The sequence below is a fragment of the Desarmillaria tabescens genome, assembly GCF_030435595.1.
Source record: "Desarmillaria tabescens strain CCBAS 213 chromosome Unknown EV420scaffold_4, whole genome shotgun sequence".
NCBI lineage: Eukaryota > Fungi > Basidiomycota > Agaricomycetes > Agaricales > Physalacriaceae > Desarmillaria > Desarmillaria tabescens.
Genome location: NW_026848303.1, coordinates 120,255 through 143,370, shown reverse-complemented (window position 1 = coordinate 143,370; position 23,116 = coordinate 120,255). Strand labels below are relative to the sequence as shown.

At 47.8% G+C, this 23,116-nt stretch overlaps 8 protein-coding genes across 8 annotated transcripts; 3 read left to right on the top strand and 5 right to left on the bottom strand.

Annotated features, from left to right (window-relative positions):
- Positions 1-767: 767 nt before the first annotated feature.
- On the bottom strand, positions 768-3,100 carry EV420DRAFT_1508518 (uncharacterized protein). Its single transcript, XM_060471439.1, has 3 exons — positions 2,476-3,100; positions 1,147-2,415; positions 768-1,091 (listed from the first exon to the last, which is right to left on the bottom strand). The coding sequence occupies exons 1-3, from the start codon at positions 2,994-2,996 to the stop codon at positions 968-970; spliced, it is 1,914 nt and encodes a 637-aa protein (XP_060336721.1). The 5' UTR covers positions 2,997-3,100; the 3' UTR covers positions 768-967.
- A 611-nt stretch (positions 3,101-3,711) lies between these two features.
- On the bottom strand, positions 3,712-6,102 carry EV420DRAFT_799781 (uncharacterized protein). The gene is made up of 4 exons (XM_060483500.1): positions 5,472-6,102; positions 5,194-5,414; positions 4,171-5,140; positions 3,712-4,113 (listed from the first exon to the last, which is right to left on the bottom strand). The coding sequence occupies exons 1-4, from the start codon at positions 5,990-5,992 to the stop codon at positions 3,999-4,001; spliced, it is 1,827 nt and encodes a 608-aa protein (XP_060336720.1). The 5' UTR covers positions 5,993-6,102; the 3' UTR covers positions 3,712-3,998.
- Positions 6,103-7,119: 1,017 nt separating this feature from the next.
- Positions 7,120-8,559, top strand: EV420DRAFT_799764 (uncharacterized protein). The gene is made up of 6 exons (XM_060483499.1): positions 7,120-7,468; positions 7,524-7,565; positions 7,616-7,848; positions 7,902-7,980; positions 8,036-8,333; positions 8,383-8,559. Exons 1-5 carry the CDS (start codon positions 7,309-7,311, stop codon positions 8,317-8,319), a joined length of 798 nt encoding a protein of 265 aa, XP_060336719.1. The 5' UTR covers positions 7,120-7,308; the 3' UTR covers positions 8,320-8,333; positions 8,383-8,559.
- Positions 8,560-11,078: 2,519 nt separating this feature from the next.
- EV420DRAFT_1636453 (uncharacterized protein) lies at positions 11,079-12,312 on the top strand (the record flags this gene model as incomplete). The annotated part of the gene is made up of 6 exons (XM_060476587.1): positions 11,079-11,193; positions 11,249-11,290; positions 11,341-11,573; positions 11,630-11,708; positions 11,764-12,074; positions 12,121-12,312. The coding sequence occupies 6 exons, from the start codon at positions 11,079-11,081 to the stop codon at positions 12,310-12,312; spliced, it is 972 nt and encodes a 323-aa protein (XP_060336718.1).
- A 4,468-nt stretch (positions 12,313-16,780) lies between these two features.
- EV420DRAFT_799505 (uncharacterized protein) lies at positions 16,781-17,498 on the bottom strand. The gene is made up of 2 exons (XM_060483497.1): positions 17,330-17,498; positions 16,781-17,272 (listed from the first exon to the last, which is right to left on the bottom strand). The coding sequence occupies exons 1-2, from the start codon at positions 17,398-17,400 to the stop codon at positions 16,921-16,923; spliced, it is 423 nt and encodes a 140-aa protein (XP_060336717.1). The 5' UTR covers positions 17,401-17,498; the 3' UTR covers positions 16,781-16,920.
- A 1,456-nt stretch (positions 17,499-18,954) lies between these two features.
- On the top strand, positions 18,955-20,031 carry EV420DRAFT_1636451 (uncharacterized protein; the record flags this gene model as incomplete). Its single annotated transcript, XM_060476586.1, has 4 exons — positions 18,955-19,155; positions 19,211-19,289; positions 19,342-19,659; positions 19,697-20,031. The coding sequence occupies 4 exons, from the start codon at positions 18,955-18,957 to the stop codon at positions 20,029-20,031; spliced, it is 933 nt and encodes a 310-aa protein (XP_060336716.1).
- Positions 20,032-20,118: 87 nt separating this feature from the next.
- On the bottom strand, positions 20,119-20,779 carry EV420DRAFT_799522 (uncharacterized protein). Its single transcript, XM_060483498.1, has 4 exons — positions 20,754-20,779; positions 20,554-20,695; positions 20,401-20,496; positions 20,119-20,345 (listed from the first exon to the last, which is right to left on the bottom strand). The coding sequence occupies exons 2-4, from the start codon at positions 20,580-20,582 to the stop codon at positions 20,207-20,209; spliced, it is 264 nt and encodes an 87-aa protein (XP_060336715.1). The 5' UTR covers positions 20,583-20,695; positions 20,754-20,779; the 3' UTR covers positions 20,119-20,206.
- Positions 20,780-21,684: 905 nt separating this feature from the next.
- Positions 21,685-22,723, bottom strand: EV420DRAFT_1508481 (uncharacterized protein). The gene is made up of 4 exons (XM_060471438.1): positions 22,537-22,723; positions 21,877-22,485; positions 21,766-21,812; positions 21,685-21,718 (listed from the first exon to the last, which is right to left on the bottom strand). Exons 1-2 carry the CDS (start codon positions 22,717-22,719, stop codon positions 22,156-22,158), a joined length of 513 nt encoding a protein of 170 aa, XP_060336714.1. The 5' UTR covers positions 22,720-22,723; the 3' UTR covers positions 21,685-21,718; positions 21,766-21,812; positions 21,877-22,155.
- Positions 22,724-23,116: the final 393 nt, after the last annotated feature.

Sequence of the window (23,116 nt, the reverse complement as noted above, 5' to 3'; positions counted from 1 at the left end):
AGTTGTGGAAACAGGTCAGACCAGCCACCGGCCCGGCCCTTTTTCTCTCGGGCCTTTGGCACCAACACCCACCATAACCCAAGCCCTTTACCTCACTGTAGAGGATATGCACATTGACACCGACTAATGCTATGCAGAAGAATGGTGCTTGGGCCTGACGATTTCTCTTTGTACTCCGCAAATTTACCTAACACTGCACCTTGGCCCTTTTACACAGTACAGTAAATACTACTATTCCTGCCGCCCCAGAAGATATAACAATCCGGTTACATCTTGTCGCGAGATTTCTGACCTCTCTAAAGGCCATAACTATCTAGCTTCCATGGAAAACGAACTTTCCGTCACAGAGCAGCTGGAACTAGACGATGTTAACTCTTACGGACTCTGGGCGATAAACGCAACGTGAAATGTTGTCGAGGATATCGCCCAGGCTATCTACCCCTTGGATAAAGTTTTCATGCACCAAGCTCTGAGATGATGGATTCGATGTGGAACGATCGTTATATCGTCTTCAACCAATCGCATGGTGAGAGGATTTCTATCCAATACCTGCTCATGTCAGCGCCTCGCTCAAAAGTTCCAGATGATGCTCGCCGCCAGGGACATAACTATGATAGTCGGAGCTCATCTGATGTCTAGGCACGGCTCTGAGTATGAATGGCGGCAAATATGGAAGATTCTGTGCAGGGTTCGTTAATATGATAACCCGTCTGGGTAAGAATTCGTCTATCCCGTACAAAGCTGGATAATAATACCGTCTCTAGTTGTCTCCTCGGTCAGGACATATTCTGTGTTTGTCGTTCAAGCTTCGCGAAGGGATTCTTCCTCTGTCGTGCCTAAGGCTCCGCGGGACCACAACAAAACTGAACCTTTTCATAACTTATAGCCATGCCAAATCTACTACTTAGCTATATTTTGCGTACCAAAATACTGACGAATGGAAGAAATCAGAATACTGCATACGAATCTATCTGCACAAATTGCGATGGTCTTGACAAGCGAACGTCTTGATCAGCGCGTGCAGACCATCCATGACATAACTGTACACGCGACTGGGAGACCTGTCATAGTCATAGTAGGATCTGTAACTGCTATACAATTTATTATTAGTCCATCTAACATAGCCTCTTGAGAGAAAAGACCTACGATGCTGGCATTCTCCAGAAATGCGGTCGGGGTTGCGATTTTGGCCGCGGTGGTGGGGGAGGAGGCGGAGGATTGGCCTGGCGCCACTTCTCTATCTGCACCGAGTCGGCCTTCTGTATGCGGTCCATCAACGCTTCTTCTGCACCCTCCACGACGGAAAGTAGCAACTCAGAGCTATCAAACTTGATCCTATTCCACATCTCCGCCGCTGCCTTCTGATCAGGCCATTCGCTCAAAGCCTGAGCCCAGTCTTGGATTGACTGCTCCAAGTCACGTTCCGACAGTTGAGGCACCTCTTCAAGATAATCGTCTTCATCCTCGACATCGAACTCCCTCTGAATCTCAGGCTTCTTTACTGGAGGCGCCCAGTTGGGGTCAGTCAGCGGGCCCCCGTTGGCTGCACGTTCGGCAAAGCTGCGAAGGTTTGCATCCCGCTCGTTATATTTATCGTGGAGAGTATCGTCGTCAAAAGGAAAGTCTCCGGCATCTCGAAGGCAACAAAGCCAGAGCTGTGCATCACCCAGTCCTGGGAACAGATGGTTCACGGCATCTAACGTGTCTCGTTTCAACGTCTTGAGCCCTTTTTCCACAACTTGGAGAGCACGAGTGCGAAGTTTTTTGTCGGACACGTTGGAGAGATATTTGACGATGATGAGGACGGTTGGGGCGTGAAGGGTGAAGTTTTTATCGGTCAAGTAATCGGGCAGACGGACGATGTCTTCTGTTTGGGAGGCTGCTGCCAAGATTTCCGCCGCGTCGAAGTACCGAATGAAGGGCTTGTCTAAGAAGAGTCGTTCTCTGACTGAGCATAGAAGTGAACTCTTGATGTCAGGATAATCTGACACTAATTTAGTGTACAGGTGAAAAGAGGGTTTCTTGATGAACTCAGTGATTCGGTGATTGTGACGTTCAGCATAAAGACGGTTAGCGATGGTCCTCATTTCTTCTGACCAATGGTCGTCCCAGAAAGCATATCCATCCTCGTTTTTTGGGTCTATACCGTCGTCAGTCAAACGAAGGGGAGACATCCGTGACGCCAAAAACGTACCAGTGGTATCCTGACGAAACAGACTGAAGATCTGTTCATACTCTTCATCATCCCTTATGACCCCACAGACAGAGACTGGGGCCCCTCGCACCGCTGAGAATACGAGGAATTCTCTCCACATCCAAGCCATATAGTCGACAACATAGTGACTTTGATTATAGACCGTTTTCTTCTCCGAGTTTGTGATGACTAGTGTGTCGGTGCAGTCATATTCGCCGCCGCTGGAATAGGATAAGATTCGTCAGTATCGCACAACACATGAGAAATAGCATTTGACAAACAGATCGTCGGCGGCTGATGAGCAAAGGATCAAACATCTGCGGATAAGGTCCATGTCTGCGTTTTCTTCAGCCATTGTGAGCCAGATATCGGGAAGCCATTCGACAACCTCCTTCATGATCCTATCCATCAGGGGGCCTTGTTCATCATGTCTATCCTCCGGGTCGTATTTTTCGCTCGTGGCAAGTTCACTTGACAACGACGTCAGAGAAATATCGTGCAACTCGTATTTGAGGTCTTTAACTGCTCTTTTTTCCCCTGGAAGAATATCCAGAAGTGAAACAGCAATTTTACGGACGTTCTGAAGGGCGACGTGATTGTCAGGGGTCATTTCGAGTGACTTTGCGGTATTCAACGCGTCGGTAAGAAGGTCGTGAAGCCGCTGTACCGGTGATATGTTGGATTTAGCTTTTGACGACGAGACGACGCGTCCTTTCTTGGCTGGACGCGCTACTGGAGCTGCTGCGGTTCGGTTATGGAGTGCACCGGTCGCGCTACGCGTTTTTCGTGGAGAGAAGGACATGGCAAGCGAAGTGTGAGTTCCAAGCCTGGGAAAATACTCTCCGCGATATCGGCCATTTTAATACCGGTCATATCCAGGCCACAATTTTCCACCTGGAAGTTGGAGGAACGTGTTGAACATACGGCCCAAATGATCCGAGCACCGACGGCAAATGCCGAACTCCATCTTGTCAAAGGCCAGTGCTGAATTGACGCCACAGTCAGAACGGACCGACCAGATTCGCGACAAGTTCGCCCCAAACATCTAGGATGAGATATCAGGTGAAGGAGAAACAAAAGAACTAACCAGTTTTGTAGAGGTATGGAACAGCTCGAACTCAAGTTTTGAAATCGTGAACGATGCCAGCATTTGGCAAAGAACGCAGTATAGCACGTCGCTGAGGGTATCGCTGGGATGTTTGCCCCTCGGATACAGTATTGATGCTCCATACGCCGGTCTTACGCTGGTGAATTTGACCAGGGGTGATGTTGATTTCATTCTCAAATGATCATACGGCGAGGACGTGTTCGCTTTTGCTGTGTTCAACACCCCGGCTATCCTTCGCTCCCCTCTCTTGATGCCACTCAAACTAAGCTGATGATGGCTGTAGAAGCCGATGCTCACAAGCTGTTTCTCTGCATCAGGTGCTCGTGCTACGGAACGTGGCGCCTGCTCAGCTAGGTAAGTTCTTTAAACAGTCGGTATAATTTCTGATCTGTCCTCCTCACAAGTTTCAGCCAAAACCTTTCCCCACCACTCAAGCTTTGATGGATCATTCGTCCGTCGCTCTGCAGGACCACATCAATCCCGACCCTCTCTTCGCCATTCTAGCTTGCCATGCTTTCAATTGCTGTTAAAGACAGGAACTTGAGCTGTGTAATGCGGCACAGATTTTCCTTCGTTTCAAGCTTGTCGATTTTGGGCTGTCAGAATTGCGACGGTGCAGGCATCATCGCCGTGATGAGTTACAACGCCTGTACAGGGTATAATTGCAATGAATTTTACTATCAAATACACGTCAATTTATCTGCGTAAACTGCGGTGATCTTGACAAGAGAATATCTTCAGCGCTTGCAGGCCATCCGTGACATAAAGGTACACGGAGCTGGGAGCCTTGGAAAAGTCGTAGGATTCGCAACTGTTATTGAAGTTTTATCAGTCCATCAAACACGGCATCTTGAAAGAAAAGACCTACACTGGAAAACTCCAGAAACGCGGTCGCAGTCGGTGTTGCCATTTTGATGGCGGTGGCGGGAGAGGATTGGCCTGACGCCAGTTTTCCCACTGCACCGAATCGGCGTGCTCAATGCGATCTATCAACACTTCTTCTGCACCCTCCACGGCAGAAAACGGCAACTCAGAGCCATCAAACTTGATCCTATTCCAAACCTCTGCAGCTGCCATTTCATCAGGCCACTTGCCCAAAATCTGCGCCCAATCTTGGATGGACTGTGCCAAGTCAGGTTCCGACGTTTGGGGTTCGTCTTCATAATTGTTATCTTCGGAATAGACCTCTCTCCGATTCTTTACCGGAGGCACCCAGTCGAGGTCAGCGAGAGGACCTCCACTGACTGCACACTCAGCGAAACGACGAAGGTTTGCCTCCCGCTCGTAGTATCTATCATGGTGGATGTCGTCATCGAAAGGGAACTGCCCTGAGTCTCGAAGACGACGAAGCCAGAGCTGTGCAACTTTGAGTCCCGGATAGAGGCCATTCACGGCATCTAACGCGTCCTGCTTCGACGTCTCGAGCCCCTTTTCGACGGCTTGTAGAGCACGAGTGCGAAGCTTTTTGTCGGTCACTTTGGAGAGATATTTGACGATGATAAGGATGGCTGGAGTGTGGAGGGTGAAGCCCTTTCCGCTCAAGTAATCAACCAGACGAACGATGTCTTCGGTTTGGGATGCTGCTACCAGGATCTCCGCCGCGTCCGAGTACCGAATGAAGGGCTTGTCCGAAAAGAGTCCTTTTTTGATTGTCGATAGTATACAGGGCTTGATGTCGGGATATTGTGACACCAAAGAGGTGTACAGTGGAAACGATGGTAGTTTGATAAATTCGGCAATCCAGTGATTGTGACGTTTAGCATAGAGACAGTCGGCGGCCTTCATTTCTGGCGACCAGTGGTTGTCCCAGAAAGCGTAGCCATCCTCGTTTCTTGGGTCTCCACCATCGTCAGTCAAGTGAAAGGGAGACATTTGTATGCGAAAAACGTACCAGTGGTATCTTGACAAAATAGACTGAAAATTTGTTCATGGATTTCATCATCTTTCATGACCTCAGGCGGGACTGGCAGCCCTTGGATGGCTGAGAATATCAGGGATTCTCTCCACATCCAAGCCATATAGTCGACAACGTAGTAACTTTGATCATAGATCGTCTTCTTCTCCGAGTTGGCAATGACCAGCCTGTTTGTGCAGTCAAGAAACTCCCCCCTACTATACAATAGCATGGTTAATCTCCCGTAACATAAGAAAAATAGATATTCGACGAACAGATCGTCCGCAGCTGCTGAACAAAGGTTCAAACATCGGCGGATAAGGTCCATGTCTGCATTTTCTTCTGCCATTTCAAGCCATATATCGGGAAGCCATTCGACCACCTCCTCCATGATCCCCTCCATCAGTGGGATTTGTTCATAACATCTATCTTCTGGGTCGTTTGTTTCACTTGCGGCAAGCTCGCTTGCCAACGACGTCAAAGAAAGATAGTGCGACTCGTATTCGAGGTCTCTAACTGTTCTCTCGTCACCCGGAAGGATATCCAGAAGCGCAACAGCAATTTTACGGACGTTTCGAAGGGTGACGCGATTGTCTGGAGTCACATCGAGTGATTTTGCCATAGCCAACGCCTCGGTAAGGAGGTTGTGAAGCGGCTGTGCCGTTGGGATGTTGGATTTAGCTTTTGACGACGAAACGACGCGTCCTTTCTTCGCTGCACGCGCAGCTGGAGCCGGCGTGGTTCGGTTGCGGAGCGCACCGGTCGCAGTACGCGTTTTTCGTGGGGATACAGACATAATGACGAGGTGAGAGTATTAGGCCTGGGAAATTTTCCTTCCCGGTTTCCAACATGTCACCAACCCTGACTACTCAGACCAGAAATTTTCCAGTTGGAAGCTGGTTGAAGAACACGAACATACGGCGTAAACGGCCCGAGCATCACAAGAACATCAACGGCAAACGCCGAGTTCCATCTGACGAACCATCACCGACCAAATCGACGACCAGTGCTAAATCGACGGCAGGCAGCGAGATCAAACTGACAAACTGGCCCTGACGAAAGCAGAGGTTGCAAGCCAGGAGGATCTAGTCCAGCGAGCGAGGCCTCGGAATATACTGGCAAGAACGCTCAAGGGAGCGATTACGACTCGGACGTTCATGCCACGACGTTAAGACAAATGTCCCCACGAAATTCCAGGATTAGGTGGCGGGTAAGGAAGGATGTGTAACCAGTGGACAGGCTAACTAATGCAGGGTAGTTACCACCTGTTGGAGGCAAACAATGCGTCGTCCACAATACCGACCCATTCACCACGATACGATGCAGAATTGGTCCGGCAATCCGGAAGACGCAGGTGCACAGCAGGGAGTGTATTTTCTGTACTACGTTGAGCGGGAGCTACAACAGTCCAAGGGAATCCAAAGGGTTTTGTACGTAACTCCTTATTTGAACTGCTTCGTACCTCGTCCAGCATCCCGTCCATCATTCTCCTACGCAAATAACACGATTACCGGGACAAACGGCAGCTGAGACAGGCAGTATACCAGAATATGAGCGCAGGCTTGCGCGCGCTCCAGTTAATGTAATGAGCTTGGTATATTGTACCCGGTATGGCTTACTCTTTTGGCTTGTCAAGGGCTAATTGGCGTTGTTTCAATAGGCGAGAACCTCGCCATGTGCAGCGGTGATGGACGGCCAATGGAGGAAGCTGATCCTCGTAGTTGGGACCTTGCTTTCTGCGAAACAGGACCGGTTCAGCTCATCAAAGGGTGTGTGAGTGCGCGCGCTGTTCATGTTAAATATATCAGCAAAGTTGTACTAGGACAGTTGATTTACTTTGGATTCTTGTCCTATCGGTATTTTATGAATGCGAACTACTTGTACTCGTCTCAGTTGGGTATATCTGACATTCCACGTCACCGTACCTATCTGATGTTACGTTCCCACCACCGGATGCCGATGGCGACGCAAAGCTAAAAGTAAATTTCATGCTCTTCCTTTCTTCACCATGGCACTGAAGGTGATCTATCGTCTTCTCTTGATATGCTGATCATCTTTTTACGTTCGGCAGACCTTTCAAGCCGCGACTTCTATGCATTATAAAAGAGTGCTATGTATCATCGTCAAAGAATACTTCTTTACTTACCTTCCTCGATGGCTACTGCTCAGACCAGTATCCCGCTGCCAGATCTTGACGATGCCGATAAAGCTATTGTATTCCTAGTCCGCGATGAAGAGTTGAACTCAACAATACTCTACTCTCTATTGAGCGGTGTGTATGTTCATTTGTCTGGACCTATTAAGGGTCTAATCATGACTCTGCGTAGGCGTATACACCGGTGTTGTTGCTATCACGTTAGGAAGCATCTGTGAGAGAAACGTGTCTACCGTGTGGTACGAGCTGACGTGAATGGTACAGTTATGAACAAGGCTCAGCCGATTCGACGATCCATGGTCGTCGTTATAGTCCTCCTGCATATTGTGACAATGCTCAACTTTGGGTTTGTCTGGAAATACATAGACTCTATGTTCATTGGCAATGGATCAAACTTCTGGACCGAATACCTGTTTTTTAGCAGTTCTAACATGATGTTAGAAGTGGGGATGGGTACTACAAGCGTTGTGTGTACCATTCTTGCAGACTCCACCATGGTGTGTACGCGTCCGTCATAATTTCTGCATCAACATCATTATCTGAACTGTAGATTGTGCGCTGTTGGATGGTATGGGGACGCAGGTGGCTATCTATCTTGCTTCCAATCTTTCTTCTCTTTGCCGCGATAGGTAAGATCACCCAAATCCATTAGCTTAAGAGCTTACCTATTTACTTTGAACAAAGTGTTCAAAATCCTTGGTACATATGTACAAATCGCCGATCCACTCGATAATTCTACTCTGTTTATCACTCTTTATACGTCTTTTATCCTCGCAACAACTTTGTGGTGTACGTTGTTGATCATCTACCGCATTGTCACCGTTGCACAGATAGGAAATGGCGTCCGAGCTTACCGAAACGTCATTGAAATCCTGGTCGAATCGTCGGCCCTTTATTCAATATTCTTGATCTTATACATGATTTTTGCTACTCGGACCTTTTTGCATTGGCTTACTTTGATTTCCTAGCAGGAATCACAAGGGTACGCTCATACTCTTTCCCAAATTCCATAACTAAATGGCATCGTGTAGGGAGTCGCACTGACACTTCTCGTTGGACGCGTTGCAGCGGGGCACTCCCGTCCAGACGACTCTTGGGAGGGAGGCGTAATATCCGGCTCGCTTCGCTTCGGGACGCGTTCTGGGGGTCGACACTCTCAGAGTCAGCAGGATTCCATGATGAGCGACGACCTCGAAGCACAACACGAGGGAGACGGTAATCGAATCCCGGCCGACTTTCAGGAAGATATGAGCAGCGGGAGCTTTGCACGTGAGACTGATACCAGGAGCCAGCCTGAGCATGAGGGAGACGATAAATATGTTCATCGCATGTTGAAGGGCCCCCAGGATGGTACCATTGGTATCGACTCGCAATGTGCCATACCAGTCAATGTACCTAGCTAGAGAGGCCAAAAGACGGTCATCTTGATAACGAGAATGACATTCGCGGGGATAATCTCGTGGGTGACCACGGAATGATCGCATTATTTATCTTGCCTCCGCCCTTGAGGATCCAAAGTAGCTCATAATTATTGAAGTATAGTTTGATTATTGAAGATAGAGTCTGTGTCGATGGCGACTTTGCTCGCCGTTCGCCACGAAGATGACTACAGAGGAAAATGGTTATCGTGGCAATACTTAAGTATCAGAGTGGTGGTGATGAGGCCACCGGCTCAGTGCCAATCTTCTCCTCAGTGACCAATTCATCTAGCTTTGGCGGATGAACAAATGCTCAAGCACTGGATAATAAGGCCCATGTCCACATTTTTTCCAGCCATTGCAAGCCATATATCGGGAAGCCATTCGACAACCTCTTTCATAATACTTCCCATCAGTTGGGATTGCTTATAACTTCGATCCTCCGGGTCATATTTCCTACTGGTGGTAAGTTCGCTCACTGATGAGCACAGAGAAACATGATGAAGCTCGCATTCGAGGTCTCTAACTGCTCCCTCGTTTCCTGGAAGGATATCCAGAAGTGCAACAGCAATTTTACGGACGTTTTGTCTGGAGTAACATCGAGTGATTTTGTCATAGTCAACGCGTCGGTAAGGATGATATGAAGCCACTGCGCTGATGGGGTGTTGTATTTAGCTTTTGACGGCGAAACGACGCGTCCTTTCCTCACTAGATGCGCAGTTGGAGCTAGCGTGGTATGGTTACGGAGTGCACCGGTCGCGCTACGTGTTTGTCATGGGGATACAGACATAATGACGAGGTGAGAATATTAGGGCTTGGAAAAATTCTTCCCCGGTATCGAACATATGCACGTCACTAAGACTGACTATCTCGGACCAGAATTTTCCGGTTGGAAGCTGGAAGAACACGAACATACGGCGTAAACGGCCCGAGCGCCAACGGCAAACGCCGAATTCCATCTTGACGAACATCACCGACCAACACTGTACCCGACCGCACGCAGCGAGATCAAACTAACACACCGACCCCGACGAAAGCAAAGTTACCATGAGCTTGCGAGCCAGCAGAATCTAGTCCAATGAGCGAGGCCTCGGAATGTACCAGGAACGCTCAAGGGAGCGATTACGACTGACTCGGACGTCCATGCCACGACTTCAAGACAAATGTCGCAACGAAATTCCAGGATTAGGTGGCAGTTGTGGGGTGATAAGTAGCCGGTGAACAAGTTAACTAATTTAGGGCAGGTACCAGAGGCTACAACGCGTCGTCCACAATATCGAACCTTTTACCGCGACATGATGCAGAATTGGGTCCGGCAATCCAGAAGACGCAGAAGCGCAGCAGGGAGTGTATTTTCTGTGCTACGTTGAGTGGGAGCTACAACACTCCAAGGGAATCCAAAGGTTTTTGTACATAACTCCCTATTTGAACTGCTTCGTACCTCGTCCAACATCCCGTCCATCATCATTCTCCTACGCAAATGGCACGATTACCGGGGCAAACTGCAGTTCGAAGGCTGAGATAGACAGGCAATCGGTATCGGAATATGAGCGTTGACTTGTGTGCGCTCCCGGTTAATGCTATGAGTTTGGTGCATTGTACCCGGTATGGCTATTCTTTTTGCTTGTCAAGGGCTAACTGGCGTTGCTTCAATAGGTGAAAACCTCACCGAGTGCAGGGGTGATGGACGGCTAATGGAGGAAGATACTCGTAGTTGGGACCTTGCTTTCTCCGAAACAGCACCAGTTCAGCTCATCAAACGGCGTGTTAGCAGTGCGCTGTTCAATTTTTTTTCCCCCTGTTAAATCTATCAATAAAGCTGTACTAGGACAGTTGTGATGCTTTAGATTCTTTTCCTATCAGGTTTTATGGATGCGAACTACTTGTACTCGTCTCCGTTGGATATATCTGTTGAGATTCGAGCACGGGAGGGAACGAAAATGAGCAACTCGTTTATACCTAGTATGTCGACATGGTGGTGTTGGTGTTGGTGTTGTTACCGGCACAAGGTCCCAATAAGGAACGGTAAACGGTAAAGAAAAGAAAACTGCGGGTACGGTAAGTAACGGGTTCGGAGCCGGTTGATCCCGACGGCTCGTACAGCCACAGTAACTCCAACAATATCTCCGTGCCTATCTGATGTTGCGTTCCCGTCACCCATAAAGTATCATCTTCCTGATATGTTGATCATCTTTTTAACGTTCGGTGGGCCTTTCACACCGCAACTTCCATGCATTATAAAAGAGTGATATGTATCATCGTCAAAGAGTACTTTGCTTATTACCTTCCTGACAGTTGTACCTTCCTCGATGGCTACCGCTCAGACCAGCATCCCGCCAGACCTTACCGATGCCGATAAAGCCATTATATTCCAAGTCCGCGATGAAGAGTTGAACTCAACAGTACTCTACTCTCTATTGAGCGGTGTGTATGTTCATTTGTCTGTACTTGTCAAGAGTCTAATTATGACTGTGCGTAGGCGTATACACCGGTGTTGTTGCTATCACGTTGTGGAGCATCTGTGAGAGAAACGTGTCTACAGTGTAATGCGAGCTGATGTGAATGGTACAGTTACGAACAAGGCTCAGCCTATCCGACGATCCATGGCCCTCGTTGTAGTCCTCCTGCATATTGTGACAATGCTCAACTTTGGGTTCGTCTGGTCATACATCAGCTCTATGTTCATTCGCAATGGCTCGAACTTCTGGACCGAATACCTGTTTTGGAGCAGTTCCAACGTGATGTTAGAAGTGGGGATAGGTACCACAGGCATTGTGTGTACCATCCTTGCAGACTCCACCATGGTGTGTACGCTTCCGTCATAAATTTCTACGTCAACGTATCATTATCTGAACTGTAGATTATCCGCTGTTGGATGGTATGGGGACGCAGGTGGCTACCTATTTTACTTCCAACCTTTGTTCTCACTGCCGCAATCGGTAAGATCACCCAGATCCATTAGCTTGAAAGCTCACCTATTTCCTCTGAACGTAGTGTTCAAAATCATCGCTACATACAAATTAATCACCGATCCCGACAACAGTTATTATCTGTTTTTCATCCTTTATACGTCTTTTGTCCTTGCAACGACCTTGTGGTGTACATTGCTCATCGTCTACCGCATCATCGCCGTTGCACGAGCAGGAAGAGAAACAGGGGGTGGGCCCAGAGCTTATCGCAATATTATTGAGATCCTGGTTGAATCGTCGGCTCTTTATTCCGTATCCTTGATCTTATACGTGGTTTTTATTGCTCGGGACTCTCTTGCATCGGGTTACTTTGATGTCCTGGCAGGAATCGCAAGGGTACGCCCATACTCTTACCTAAATTCCCCATCTAATCGACATGTAGGGAGTCGCTCCGACACTTCTCGTTGGACGCGTCGCAGCGGGCCACTCACGTCCAGACGACTCTTGGAAGGGAAGCGTAATATCGGGTTCGCTTCGCTTTGGGTCACGTCCTGGGGGTCGACTCTCTCGGAGTCAGCAGGATTCCATGATGAGCGACGACCTCGAAGCACAACACGAGGGAGACGGTAATTGAATCCCGGCCGACTCTCAGGAAGATATGAGCAGCGGGAACTTTGTACGTGAGGATGATCCCAGGAGCCAGCCTGAGCATGAGGGAGACGATAAATATGTTCATCGCATGTTGAAGGGCCTCCAGGATGGTACCATTGGTATCGACTCGGAAAGTGCCATACCAATCCATGTACCTAGCTAGTGAGACCAAAAGACGGTCATCTTGATAACGAGAATGTCATTGTTATTGTGGCAATATCGTGGTGGTGATGAAGCCACCGGCCCGGTGCCGCTCTTCTCTCAGTGACCAATTACTCTAGTTTTCCCATTTTCCACCGTCAGTGCTCTAGCCTCTGAAGACACCCTTCCATCACGTAGCCGAAAAGATGAAAATTTAGGTTCCTGTTTCCGCTCGGAAAGGTGTCAATTATACACTCTCCAGGTGACACTGTTTGGAGTTGGTTTGGGGTGCGGCATTTCCCATCTTTCTTTAATAATAAAAATTAACCTACCGGTGATAATCTGAGCAAGACTGTCGTCTTATTTCCGCCACAGCGAGTTCAATGGTGAAATTTGGACTGGAAGAGGTTCAATGAAATCACTCCAGGAACATCGACTGTCGCTCCAAGGGAACGGGATCCCAGGTACGTAGCATTTATCTACACTGCCCCCCAAGATTGATGTGTCCTACAGAGTTCATCATCACAAGGCACAGATAATCAGGCTGATCGCGTTCACGGTCGAGTATGCGTTACCTTTGTTCGATATCTCACAGGCTGAGAAGGTTTACTGGTGCTGAGTGACTGGCGTATTATGTGACAACATTCTTCGCTCATTGGATAGGCTTCGCGCAATGGGCATAGTAGACGCCAGTATCTGTCTGTCTCACGATCAAACTCCTGATGGATATCAAGAATAAAACGCGTGCAGCCGTTTGATTATTCATCAATTGATGATCTATTTAACACTCAATGGTTTTGCTGTAATACAGTACTACATCCTATATGACAAGAGATGCGAACCATGTGGTGCGTGCTTTCCTCATAGCCCTCCCCCCGCAGCAGTATTCATTTTCTACCTTCACCCAGACTTCTGAGGTGGTCGCCCAAATCAGCAAGGGGGTCGCAAAAACCGAAAAAATCATATCAGGTCGAAAAAATTTTTAAGGCCTCGATGGACCGACCGACCGACCGCCGTGGGAAAAACATACCCACAAGGGAAACATCATGTAATCACTCCGTGTCGGAGTCACCTGCCAGTGCAAGCTTTCCACCTACGTAGTCCTCTCATCCTCGATCTAAACGCTGATGATATACAGTTTTTGTCTGCTAGCAACGACGCTTTCCTACTGTACATGACCGACACTTCCAATTTGGGACCCATCGTTCCAGGCCAACGCATTGAATGTGATACTATCCAATCTTGTGAGCATTCCAACACAGATGTATTCAATTTCAACTCACCAATTCGCAGTATTGTCATTGGGAGCAAAAGCAGAGAAAGAACTCAAAAATATTTTTACGGCCGGTAACTCAGTACTGACTAATCCTGCTGATATCCGGCACCATGCCATTGTCGCTTCAAGCCTTCAACATCGATTTGACTGCTTTTCCGGCACTCTTTGGGTTATGTGAGGTCATTACCCTGCATATATCAGCTGAAATAAACATCTCTAGCAGTGTCTAGGTTCTCTGGATGATATTTTACAAGAGGGGGGCAAAAAATTTTTAAGGACCTTTTGGACTAGTGTTGCCGCGACTCGGCTAAACTCGGCTCGGCTAGACTTATTCCGACTTTGGTAATTGCTCTTAGCCGAGTTGGCTATAGCCAAAATTATTACCTGAACTCAGGCTAGACTTCGGCTTTAGCCGGCTTGAGTTCAGACTAATGTATAAATAAGGCAATTGATAAATTAAAATGTGTCATTGCCCTTTTCTAAGACAAGGCCTTTGATAAATGCCTGCATATCCTCCGGAATTGATGTCTGCTGCTCGATTAATAACTCCAGCTCACGAATCTCTGACATTTCATCTGTTCCCTCCATAAAATTCAAGCCCCACCCTTTTCTTACCAAGAATTTCAACATCTGTAGTGCTTCCATTGAATCAGCACCTAGCCGATTCCGCCGCAGAGTATCAGTCTCTTTCCCACTGGAGAATACCCGCTCAGAGGGCACAGCAGTGCCTTGTATAGGCAGAACATCTAGTGCAAATGAAAAGATTGTTGGGTAACGCTTCTGATTTTCCTGATATAACACATCAATACTAAAGACTAAGTAGCTGAATTGTTGCATGCTTACCTGCCAGAACATCAGAATTGATACATCACTTCTGATCAGATCCGAGAGATATCTTTCAACCTCAATGTCAAGGCTGTGCCACGGTTCTGAACTGGTAGCATTAGCATGCCTGTCCAAACGTAAGATATTTCTAGCACGAATAAGCGGGTTTCCTGAATCTGAGGTTGTCGGTGGCACTGGTGTGTGAAGATCCGGCATATTGTGGTATTTCCGAAGCTATCAAAACAAGTTAGGAAGGATCAATGATAAATGACATAAAGCTCACACCGTATTTATGAATAGATCCTTGACTTCAAGAACTTCCCCTGGCAAGTTTTTCTGGAACCACTGGAGCTTGTATGCAGGATGGATAACTGCTAAGATGTGAGTAAAGAATTGAAAGCTAGAGAATGACATACGTATCGCCAAGGAATAGATCGGAACATTGCCAACTCAATTACGATACTCAGCAAGTTTATCGAGGCCCTTCGCAATAACGTTGGCAGCATGGGGCATTTCCTTCTATAGTTCCTCCCACGTTAATTGCATTGCTTCAAATGCCGGGATGGTGTCAGAAATGCATGGCGTCTTTTCACATGAGAGAATTTGCTGAAATGCGTGCGGAACCTGGGAAGCAATGTCAGCTGGGAAGTTCCTGAATGAAAATAAGCGCACAGCAAGTATATCTTTGAAATCAGAAAGAGCACCCCACTCTGCACTACTCAGTTGATACTTATGAAATTCAGGAAAGTCTCGAGAGCTAAGGAAGCTATCAATTGCCTTTAATCAATGATGAGAGCAATACAACATGATGTAAGGAGAGAACTAACTGGACGCAGATATAGAACACGTTCAATCATGAGCAAAGTCGATGACCAGCGTGTAACGACATCTCGCAGTAATTGAAGATTATCAATGTGCAGAGATTCAAGTATCTCTGAGAAAATTTGACGCCTTATAGATGAGCCACGAACCTGAAAAGCAAACATCAGACAGTCCAAGATTATAATGGGTCTATCTAAGACTCACGAGCCGTACAATGGAACGAGCAGTAGCAATCGGATCACGTCTGCATGCGGCCATAAAATTTGTTGGTCATCCTGGTTGCGGAACGAACTCGGTATCATCATGGGCATAGTCAATATTTGTGATAGCTGTCAAAACAGCCTTGCAAGCCAGGTTGACGATGTGGGCGAAGCAGCTAACAACAGTTAAAAAGGCAGCAAGTACTGGAATGATTGTCGTACCGGATATGCCGTTTGATTGCATCAAATTCAATTCCGCGTTGCATTAGTAGCGTCTCCAGGAAAGCCATCATTGTATCATTGTTCGATGCATTATCCAGGCTGATCCAACCCATCTGCAAACAATATAAACACCGAATAATGATCATTGTACACTGGAGAACATACCTTAGACACAATTCGAAGTCGATCCAAGGGGGGTACCGGAATTCCGGCCCGGCACACCGGGTAGGTAGGTAGGTCCAGCCGGATGTCACGAAAAAAAAAAGTTGACCACCACTTTGGGGGTCTAAAAATGGACTTCAAGGGCAAATTTTAGAGCATACATGATACAATATATGCTACTGAGTGTGCTACTTACCTTAGGGCATCATACCTAGCGATACCAACACTCAGTCAATGCCATTGCAAAGTGGCCCTGCTGACTGGACATGGTGACATTATGACATCCCATTAGAGCACAGCCATGATTTAGACTTGATAGCGTACAGATTATGTTCAAAACACTTTCAATATTAATATCACGGCTATTTCAGGCAAAATATTCACTGAATTGAGTCGAAAGATACCCAAATTTAGCATAATGACATCATAAATGTCACGTGAAGGTAGGTAGGTCCATCGTCGGTGCACGAAATTATTTAATCGACCCACTGTCTTTTAATTCATTATTAGGACCCCCTTGAGTCAATCAACAATGAAAAGGAATGCTCGCGCCAGATGTTCTCCATCATGACGGCCAGGTACATGATGGAAACCAATCAAATCAGCTCGCAGAGAAAGGGTCAAATACGGATCACCGCCATTTGGAGGATGGACCTCCTTGGTTTCAATCCAATGTGCCGTGACAGCCATGAAGGGCACAAGGTTGGCATTTGACCACATGTCACACGTGAAGGAGATTTTACCTAAAGCGCCCTGCACATATCTGAGCTAAGAGGCTTCCGAAACCTTCAATATTGTACACACCTGCATTTCCTTGGAAAGCTGCTTTAAATGATCCTCCCATATTTCCATAACTCGCTTCCGAATCTGTGTTCGGCAGGGAATATCATCATCGGTAAGCTCCTCACGAAGCATCAAGAATATCCGGCGGAGCTCCGGAGACTCAACAACATTGAAAGACTATGATCATCATTAACGCTGCAATCTGAGTAACGCAAAGAAAGCCTACCTGGTCATTGCTAACAATAAAAGCAACCAACGCATCAATGAATGCTTCTAAAGAGAAGCCTGGCACCTCGTCAAACCCACTAGGCAAGCTTGAATTCTGTTTCGGGTCCTGTCCCTTTGACTCCCGGTATGCGGCGACAGGACCCTCAGCTTTGTCCGCTGTAATCTTTACCTTAAGTCTGTCACACGCCTCTACCCAGAGTCCCAGGTGCTTCATAAGAAGGTGGCGCCGCCAATTGCTTGTGGACGTTGTTGAGCGGCTGAATGACGTTGACTTCTTCTGTGCACTAAGTATACCAGCATAGAGTCAGTAGCCCTTTGCACGTAGAAAGAACAATACTCACCAGCAAAAGATGCAGTGTACTCGATCTTCACGCACTTCGTAGAAGGGGCGAAGGTCAGGTATATTAGGCATCTCAGCTGTTGTACGCTTAGCACGTCGGCGCCTTCGGTTGCTCTTTGGAGTTGCAGCTACTGGCCGCAAAACAGGCGTAGGCGTGGCTGGGGTTGATGGCTCAGACAAGTCTTCGATGTTGAAAGTTTCGCCACCAGAGAACTGCACATTACGCAGAGGTTGAGCGTGTCTGGAACTACGCTCAGGGGTGGATGTAAATGGGTTGTCGTCATCAGGATCAGGCTGACGCCTACGTCGGCGAGCGGATTGCTGGGGCACAGGCGTTACAGGCGGCGGAGGTGTTGGAGGTGTACCATGTGATGTTGGAGGCTGGCTGGCTGGAGCTGGACTATGGTGTTCTAATTAACGTACAGATATAAGTACATATGGCAGCCGTTGAAGATAGAAATACATACCTAAACCTGGTATAAAAAACCGCGCATTCAATGCGCCTCCTGGGTGTACGGTGATAGTCTCAGTTGGCCCAGGAGCCTCAGGATCAGCACCCGCATCATCGGGGACCACTGTAGGTTCAGCGTCTGCGCCGCGTCCTTTTCTGCGAGGTCGTCCGCGAGGTCGTCCAGGTGGTGCCATTAAATAGACAAGTAGATAGAAAGGGAGAAAAAGAGATGGGTAGGTCAATGGGACATGCTACGCTTGCTGAGAGAAGTATTTAAGGAATTTGCGCGACGCAGGGTGGCAAAATAGAAGGTGTATATTCCGTTAACCAGTATACAGAACATTTGTAAATTACAACAACACCAGGCGACTATCGGTACCTACGGGGGCTTCAATGAGCAGAGTTAGACCAAATAAAGAGTTGAATAACGCACCCTCCTCGTAATATTCGCTCGTTCTACCATCTTTCACCCTGAAACTGCCTTGAGGCCTTGCTTGAGCCTTCGGCTAGGATTTGCCACAGCAGAGATGAAGAAAGCATGTTGATGGTCACAAAAGCATGCTTCAAGGTTGGAAATTGGTGGTAATTTGTTTCTACGTTGTAGGGATGTTGAGGGAACGATGGTAAGCGAGGGAGGAAGTCAAGAACGAAAGTCGGTTATCGATGACCAATTTGGTCATCGATAACCGGCTAAGTCGGCTCAAGCCGAACTCAAGCCGACTCCAAACGGGGCTTGAGCTCGGAATTAGCCTGAGCCAATCAAAGGCTCAGACTCGGCTTAATCCGGCTCGGCTACGCGACTAAGCGGCTTTTAGCCGAGCCGCGGCAACACTATTTTGGACCGACCGACCGACCGACCCGATGTGCCGGCTTGCCGGGCCGCAACCCCCTTGCAAATCAGCATCTCGCCAAATCTTACCGATGCCGAGAAGGCCTTTATATTCCAGTCTCTTGATATCAACTTGAATGCGGGAATACTCGTCTCTCTACTACACGGTTCGTGCGTTCGTTTGTCCAGACACAAATGCCTAATCATAGCTTCACATAGGGATATACATTGGAATTGTTGCGGTCACATTGTGGAATATATGTGAGAATGGCACTTCTGCTATATTATACAAACTTTGTTGAATGACAATGTAGATATTAACAAATCTCGACACATCGGACGAGCCATGGTGGTCATTATAATCCTCCTCTATATCGTCGCTACCATCAACTTCGTCTTCAATTGGTTATACATTCGTTCTATATTCGTCGACCATGGACAGAATTTTCGAACCCGATATCTATCTCAGTGCGGTCCTAGCTTCGAATCAACAGTGGAGATGGGTGTTACAGGTGCCATCTGTACCATCCTTGCGGACTCTACTATAGTGCGTGTGACTACTGTGAATTTTACACTACAGCTTACGGTGATCCAAACCGTAGATTTGGCGCTGTTGGGTAGTCTGGGGACGCCGGTGGCTGACTGTTTTGCTCCCCGTTCTTCTTCTCATTTCTGGAACTGGTAAGACGATCAGCATTTCTATTTTGTCAGTCCACGTCAAGGTTTGGTGCAGTGTTTAAAATCATCTCGACATACGAAATATCCACCATCACAGCTGCTTACCCTCTCGGTTTCGCGCTTTATTCAGCCTTCATCCTTGCTACAACTTTGTGGTGCACGGTACTCATTATCTACCGTATTGTCACAGTTGCACGAGGAAGTGACACAGGAAGCGGATTCCGAACTTATAGCCATGTTATCGAGATCATGGTCGAATCATCAGCTCTTTACTCTCTAACATTGATCTTATACGTCATTTTCTATGCTCGCGAAGACGTCACAATTGCATTACTTCGACTCCCTAGTGGGGATGGCAAGGGCACGCTCATGTGTATTTCCTGGCTCTGCATCTCACAGATATATCATAGGGAATTGCCCCGCACTCCTTGTTGGACGTGTCGCAGCAGGCCACGCTCGCCCAGACGACTCATGGCAAGGCAGCATGATATCGGGCTCACTTCACTTCAGGACGCGTTCTGGAGGTCAGAACTCTCAGCAAAACTCTTTCACGATAAGTGACGACCTCGAAGGGCACGAGAGAGAGGATGAACACACCCATCATATGTTGAAAGGATCTCGGGAAGACACTGTAAACAAGATCGTCGTATGCCGGGATGGCCCCGAGGTGCGGCTGGAGAGACTAGGAGACAGTCAATTTATTAGCGGGACTGTCGTTTATGAGGATGACATTGAGAACGTTTGACAAGTTGTACTTCCAACCAAAGTAGTTGTTTCAAAATAGGTATGAAGCTGGGAGCCATCGCAAGCGTGGCAAGTCCGAGTCCTCAGCAAGTTTTGGTGAGCCAGGAGGTGACCGGCTAGTTATCAGCAGGAGAACATGTAGACGAGACACGTGTCACACAAATGTACAGGTCGCATCAAAGGAAACCGAGAAGGAAGACAACAAACATTAATGACAAAGATACCAATTGATGCAAAAGGTGCAGAGATGTATAAGGCACGTATACGCCACATCTTATTCGCTCTGCCAATGATCTGCAAGCACCGACTACTGAGCTAAGTAAGGGGCATGTTAAAGAGAATTCAGGTAAAAATCTATTTGATAGCTCACTGTAAGCCGTCATCGCCAAGCAGATCTCCGCTACTTCCTGGGAACCACAATACTGATGATAGAACGGTCAGCGTCGATGTCTCCCATGGTGCCAGGCTATGCCAAACCGCGCGTTAGCTTGTAAGATCCTGAGAAAAACTTTGGATCGCAAACCTGACGAAATACCCTCCCGAAGAGAGCATCTAATATTGGGGTCGCAGTCCTGCATGGTCGTCGCTTTAGCAAAATGCTACTTGGATGAGAAGAAAGTAAAAGGACGATACGATATCAACACGATGTGCACAGGTACGTTAAGCTATCAACGTAGGAACTAGTCAGCGATGCATTCGTAATAAAAACATATATTTACTCACAAAATTTACTGCTAAGATACGGGCAAGCAGCCACAGAATCTTGTTAACCAGTGTGAAATGGTAGTACTCGAGAAGAGGGACAAGGTGGCGACCCCAGTAAGGCGCGAACAGGATATCGCCTTAGAAGCGGCATGTTGAAATGGTCTTGCGTTGATAGCAACGAAAGATGTTGTCCGTCATCACAAACGTGGCGCTGGATGGAAGGCGACGTGTTAGCAGGAGTCTGCACCGGGACTTTTGATGCTTGGAGCAGACAGCGAAGAAACGTCGCAGCCCCTATTTCCACTAGAACATCGCCCGCATAGCTCGCGCAATATTATGCGCACTGCCTATCAGATTAAGGTCCCCCTGAAGTATGTGCGGCATCATTCGCGTGAGAGGGGTCAGAAACCGCACCCCCGAGAATTGATGATGCTTTGACGGCAGGCGTCATCACAATTGAAGGTCGGACCGGCCCGATCATCCGCTCCTTCACCAATGGCCACCATGACCACTGATGCCGCCTTTTTCTCAGATTCTCGCCAGGATTTGCGAATGCCACAGAGGAAATGAAGCATCAAGTTTAAGTTTCAAGGACTCCGATGGTCTGCAGACGCATATATTCCATCGCAGATCCAGGATTGTGATGGCCTGGTGATTTCCTGTTCTTCGACGGGTGCGTCTCTCTCTTTTCCCTGTATTTCTTCACTTTGACGCGAAAGTAATAGGACGACTTCAAGGGCGAGCATCCGAGAATCAGATAAAGGTAGACTCTCGCCAACGATATTCTTTTCTTCCGACAATTCCTTGACGACAATGCCAGCGTTCAACACTACCCTCAGAGCAACTAGTGGGTTCAGCCGAAATTCATGCGTCGATTTCGGAAGGAGTGATTGGAGGCTTTTGGGTGAAAATTGAAACCTGTATGTTAATGTCGATGGAGAGTGAAGCATTGTGGTATGCAATCCCGGAATGCTTTGTACAAGGTATGTTGCTTGATTTCATGCATATACCGAACGTTCATCATCTCCAGTACGATGCTCCGATGTCTCGCAACGTCGACCCGTCACCAGAGCAGCGGTATGTATCGACCAAGGTATGCCTATCTACATCTGCAGCGAGAACAACCTAAACATCCTTCCAGGCCTCTGACCCCGAGAATTACAGCAGGATAGGGTCAATGGGGGAAATTGTTTCTATCACTGGTGCCATCGACGATGCGCTATATGACTTATCGCCGCCTAGGGTGACCTCTCGGTATGGCTTCAATGTACCGACTAGTCCTCAGTAAATTTGTCGGTATGATGGTGGGACCGGCGACGGGCTTCCTGTGCCTTTGGGAGCGACGGCGTTCGTCTCTGGGAAAACCGTGTTCCGAAATATCCTCCTTCCGGAACTCAAGAGTCTCGCCGCGCATTTTAAGTCAGGTACGCACCTCATCCATGCGTGTGGATCGCCCCTGTGCATGCGATGCCGAATGGGCTAGGTATCGGATCTGTGGGATTGGGCTTGTCGCTAAGTGAGCTTGCGCCTTGGGAGGAGGCCCAGCTGAAGATGCCAGTCGCTTGGAAGAGCCCCGTGAAGGTAAAGCTGCATTTTCAGGTTCATCCTTATAGTGCGACCAAGTTACTCTTTGAGCCCATTCCAGAGGAAGGAAGGCCACGTTATACCCTGATAGTATGCGCCTTACGGGCCTGAGAAGGAAGTGCGAGGGTTGTTGTACAAGATGAAGCACCCAGCTATTGCACCAAAGGTGGGTAAATTTGTGTTTTGACGTCGGACAAATCACTGATTATACCCCAAGCCTGTTTACCCACACGACTGGAAAAGTGATATTCCATAATCGCGCATTCCACCAGTGTAACCTCGATGCGTCGGACGACTCCACTGGGCCCACTGCCAAAGCTGTGAAGAAGTAGGCTTGAAAGTATAGTGTAAGATTGTATCTTTGATGAAATAACCAAGACTTTCTTTCGCCGTTTCCCATTTTTTAGTGTGCTGCGCAAGGGCCATTTCTCTGCTTCGTCTGACGTAGAGGTGCGGTTCGGACTACTGGTGGTGCTGAGTATGGCATTTTCTCTGCAGGACTTGCTGTTATTGGAGCTGGGCTGTGCAATAACAGCGCTCATCTGTCCCGTCTGGATAATAATCCCGTTTCTATTTTCATCCTTAAGTCTTGGCCATGATGTATCTTCATTCTGTCCCTGCCATTCAAGCTTTGCGAAGGAATTCTTCCACTGTCGCAGCCTAACTTCGGCGGGACCATACCTTCTCGTTTTGTTCAGAGTTCTCTGGGTGTACTGATAAGTGTCCTCCTGACATTGGATGCTTGATATGGAGATGCCCAACGATCAGGAAGAATGCGAAGACGACAGCAGTCATGC

What these genes read in the sequence shown, in the direction of transcription:
- EV420DRAFT_799781 (XM_060483500.1), bottom strand. Translation starts at nt 5,992, where the DNA reads ATGTCTGTATCCCCACGAAAAACGCGTACTGCGACCGGTGCGCTCCGC. An exon ending in TCAGCAGCTGCGGACGATCT is followed by an intron (nt 5,415 to 5,471) that starts GTTCGTCGAATA and finishes GCTATTGTATAG; the next exon opens with TAGGGGGGAGTTTCTTGACT. An exon ending in CGTTTCTGGAGTTTTCCAGT is followed by an intron (nt 4,114 to 4,170) that starts GTAGGTCTTTTC and finishes CTTCAATAACAG; the next exon opens with TTGCGAATCCTACGACTTTT.
- EV420DRAFT_799505 (XM_060483497.1), bottom strand. Translation starts at nt 17,400, where the DNA reads ATGCCTAATATACCTGACCTTCGCCCCTTCTACGAAGTGCGTGAAGAT. An exon ending in GTACACTGCATCTTTTGCTG is followed by an intron (nt 17,273 to 17,329) that starts GTGAGTATTGTT and finishes TGGTATACTTAG; the next exon opens with TGCACAGAAGAAGTCAACGT.
- EV420DRAFT_799522 (XM_060483498.1), bottom strand. Translation starts at nt 20,582, where the DNA reads ATGCTCTCTTCGGGAGGGTATTTCGTCAG. An exon ending in TCGGGAGGGTATTTCGTCAG is followed by an intron (nt 20,497 to 20,553) that starts GTTTGCGATCCA and finishes GGTTTGGCATAG; the next exon opens with CCTGGCACCATGGGAGACAT. An exon ending in CTTGGCGATGACGGCTTACA is followed by an intron (nt 20,346 to 20,400) that starts GTGAGCTATCAA and finishes CCCCTTACTTAG; the next exon opens with CTCAGTAGTCGGTGCTTGCA.
- EV420DRAFT_799764 (XM_060483499.1), top strand. Translation starts at nt 7,309, where the DNA reads ATGTATCATCGTCAAAGAATACTTCTTTACTTACCTTCCTCGATGGCT. An exon ending in TATCACGTTAGGAAGCATCT is followed by an intron (nt 7,566 to 7,615) that starts GTGAGAGAAACG and finishes TGAATGGTACAG; the next exon opens with TTATGAACAAGGCTCAGCCG. An exon ending in TCTTCTCTTTGCCGCGATAG is followed by an intron (nt 7,981 to 8,035) that starts GTAAGATCACCC and finishes CTTTGAACAAAG; the next exon opens with TGTTCAAAATCCTTGGTACA.
- EV420DRAFT_1508481 (XM_060471438.1), bottom strand. Translation starts at nt 22,719, where the DNA reads ATGGGAAACGGCGAAAGAAAGTCTTGGTTATTTCATCAAAGATACAAT. An exon ending in CAGTCGTGTGGGTAAACAGG is followed by an intron (nt 22,486 to 22,536) that starts CTTGGGGTATAA and finishes AAATTTACCCAC; the next exon opens with CTTTGGTGCAATAGCTGGGT.
- EV420DRAFT_1508518 (XM_060471439.1), bottom strand. Translation starts at nt 2,996, where the DNA reads ATGTCCTTCTCTCCACGAAAAACGCGTAGCGCGACCGGTGCACTCCAT. An exon ending in TCATCAGCCGCCGACGATCT is followed by an intron (nt 2,416 to 2,475) that starts GTTTGTCAAATG and finishes ATCCTATTCCAG; the next exon opens with CGGCGGCGAATATGACTGCA. An exon ending in TTCTGGAGAATGCCAGCATC is followed by an intron (nt 1,092 to 1,146) that starts GTAGGTCTTTTC and finishes TAAATTGTATAG; the next exon opens with CAGTTACAGATCCTACTATG.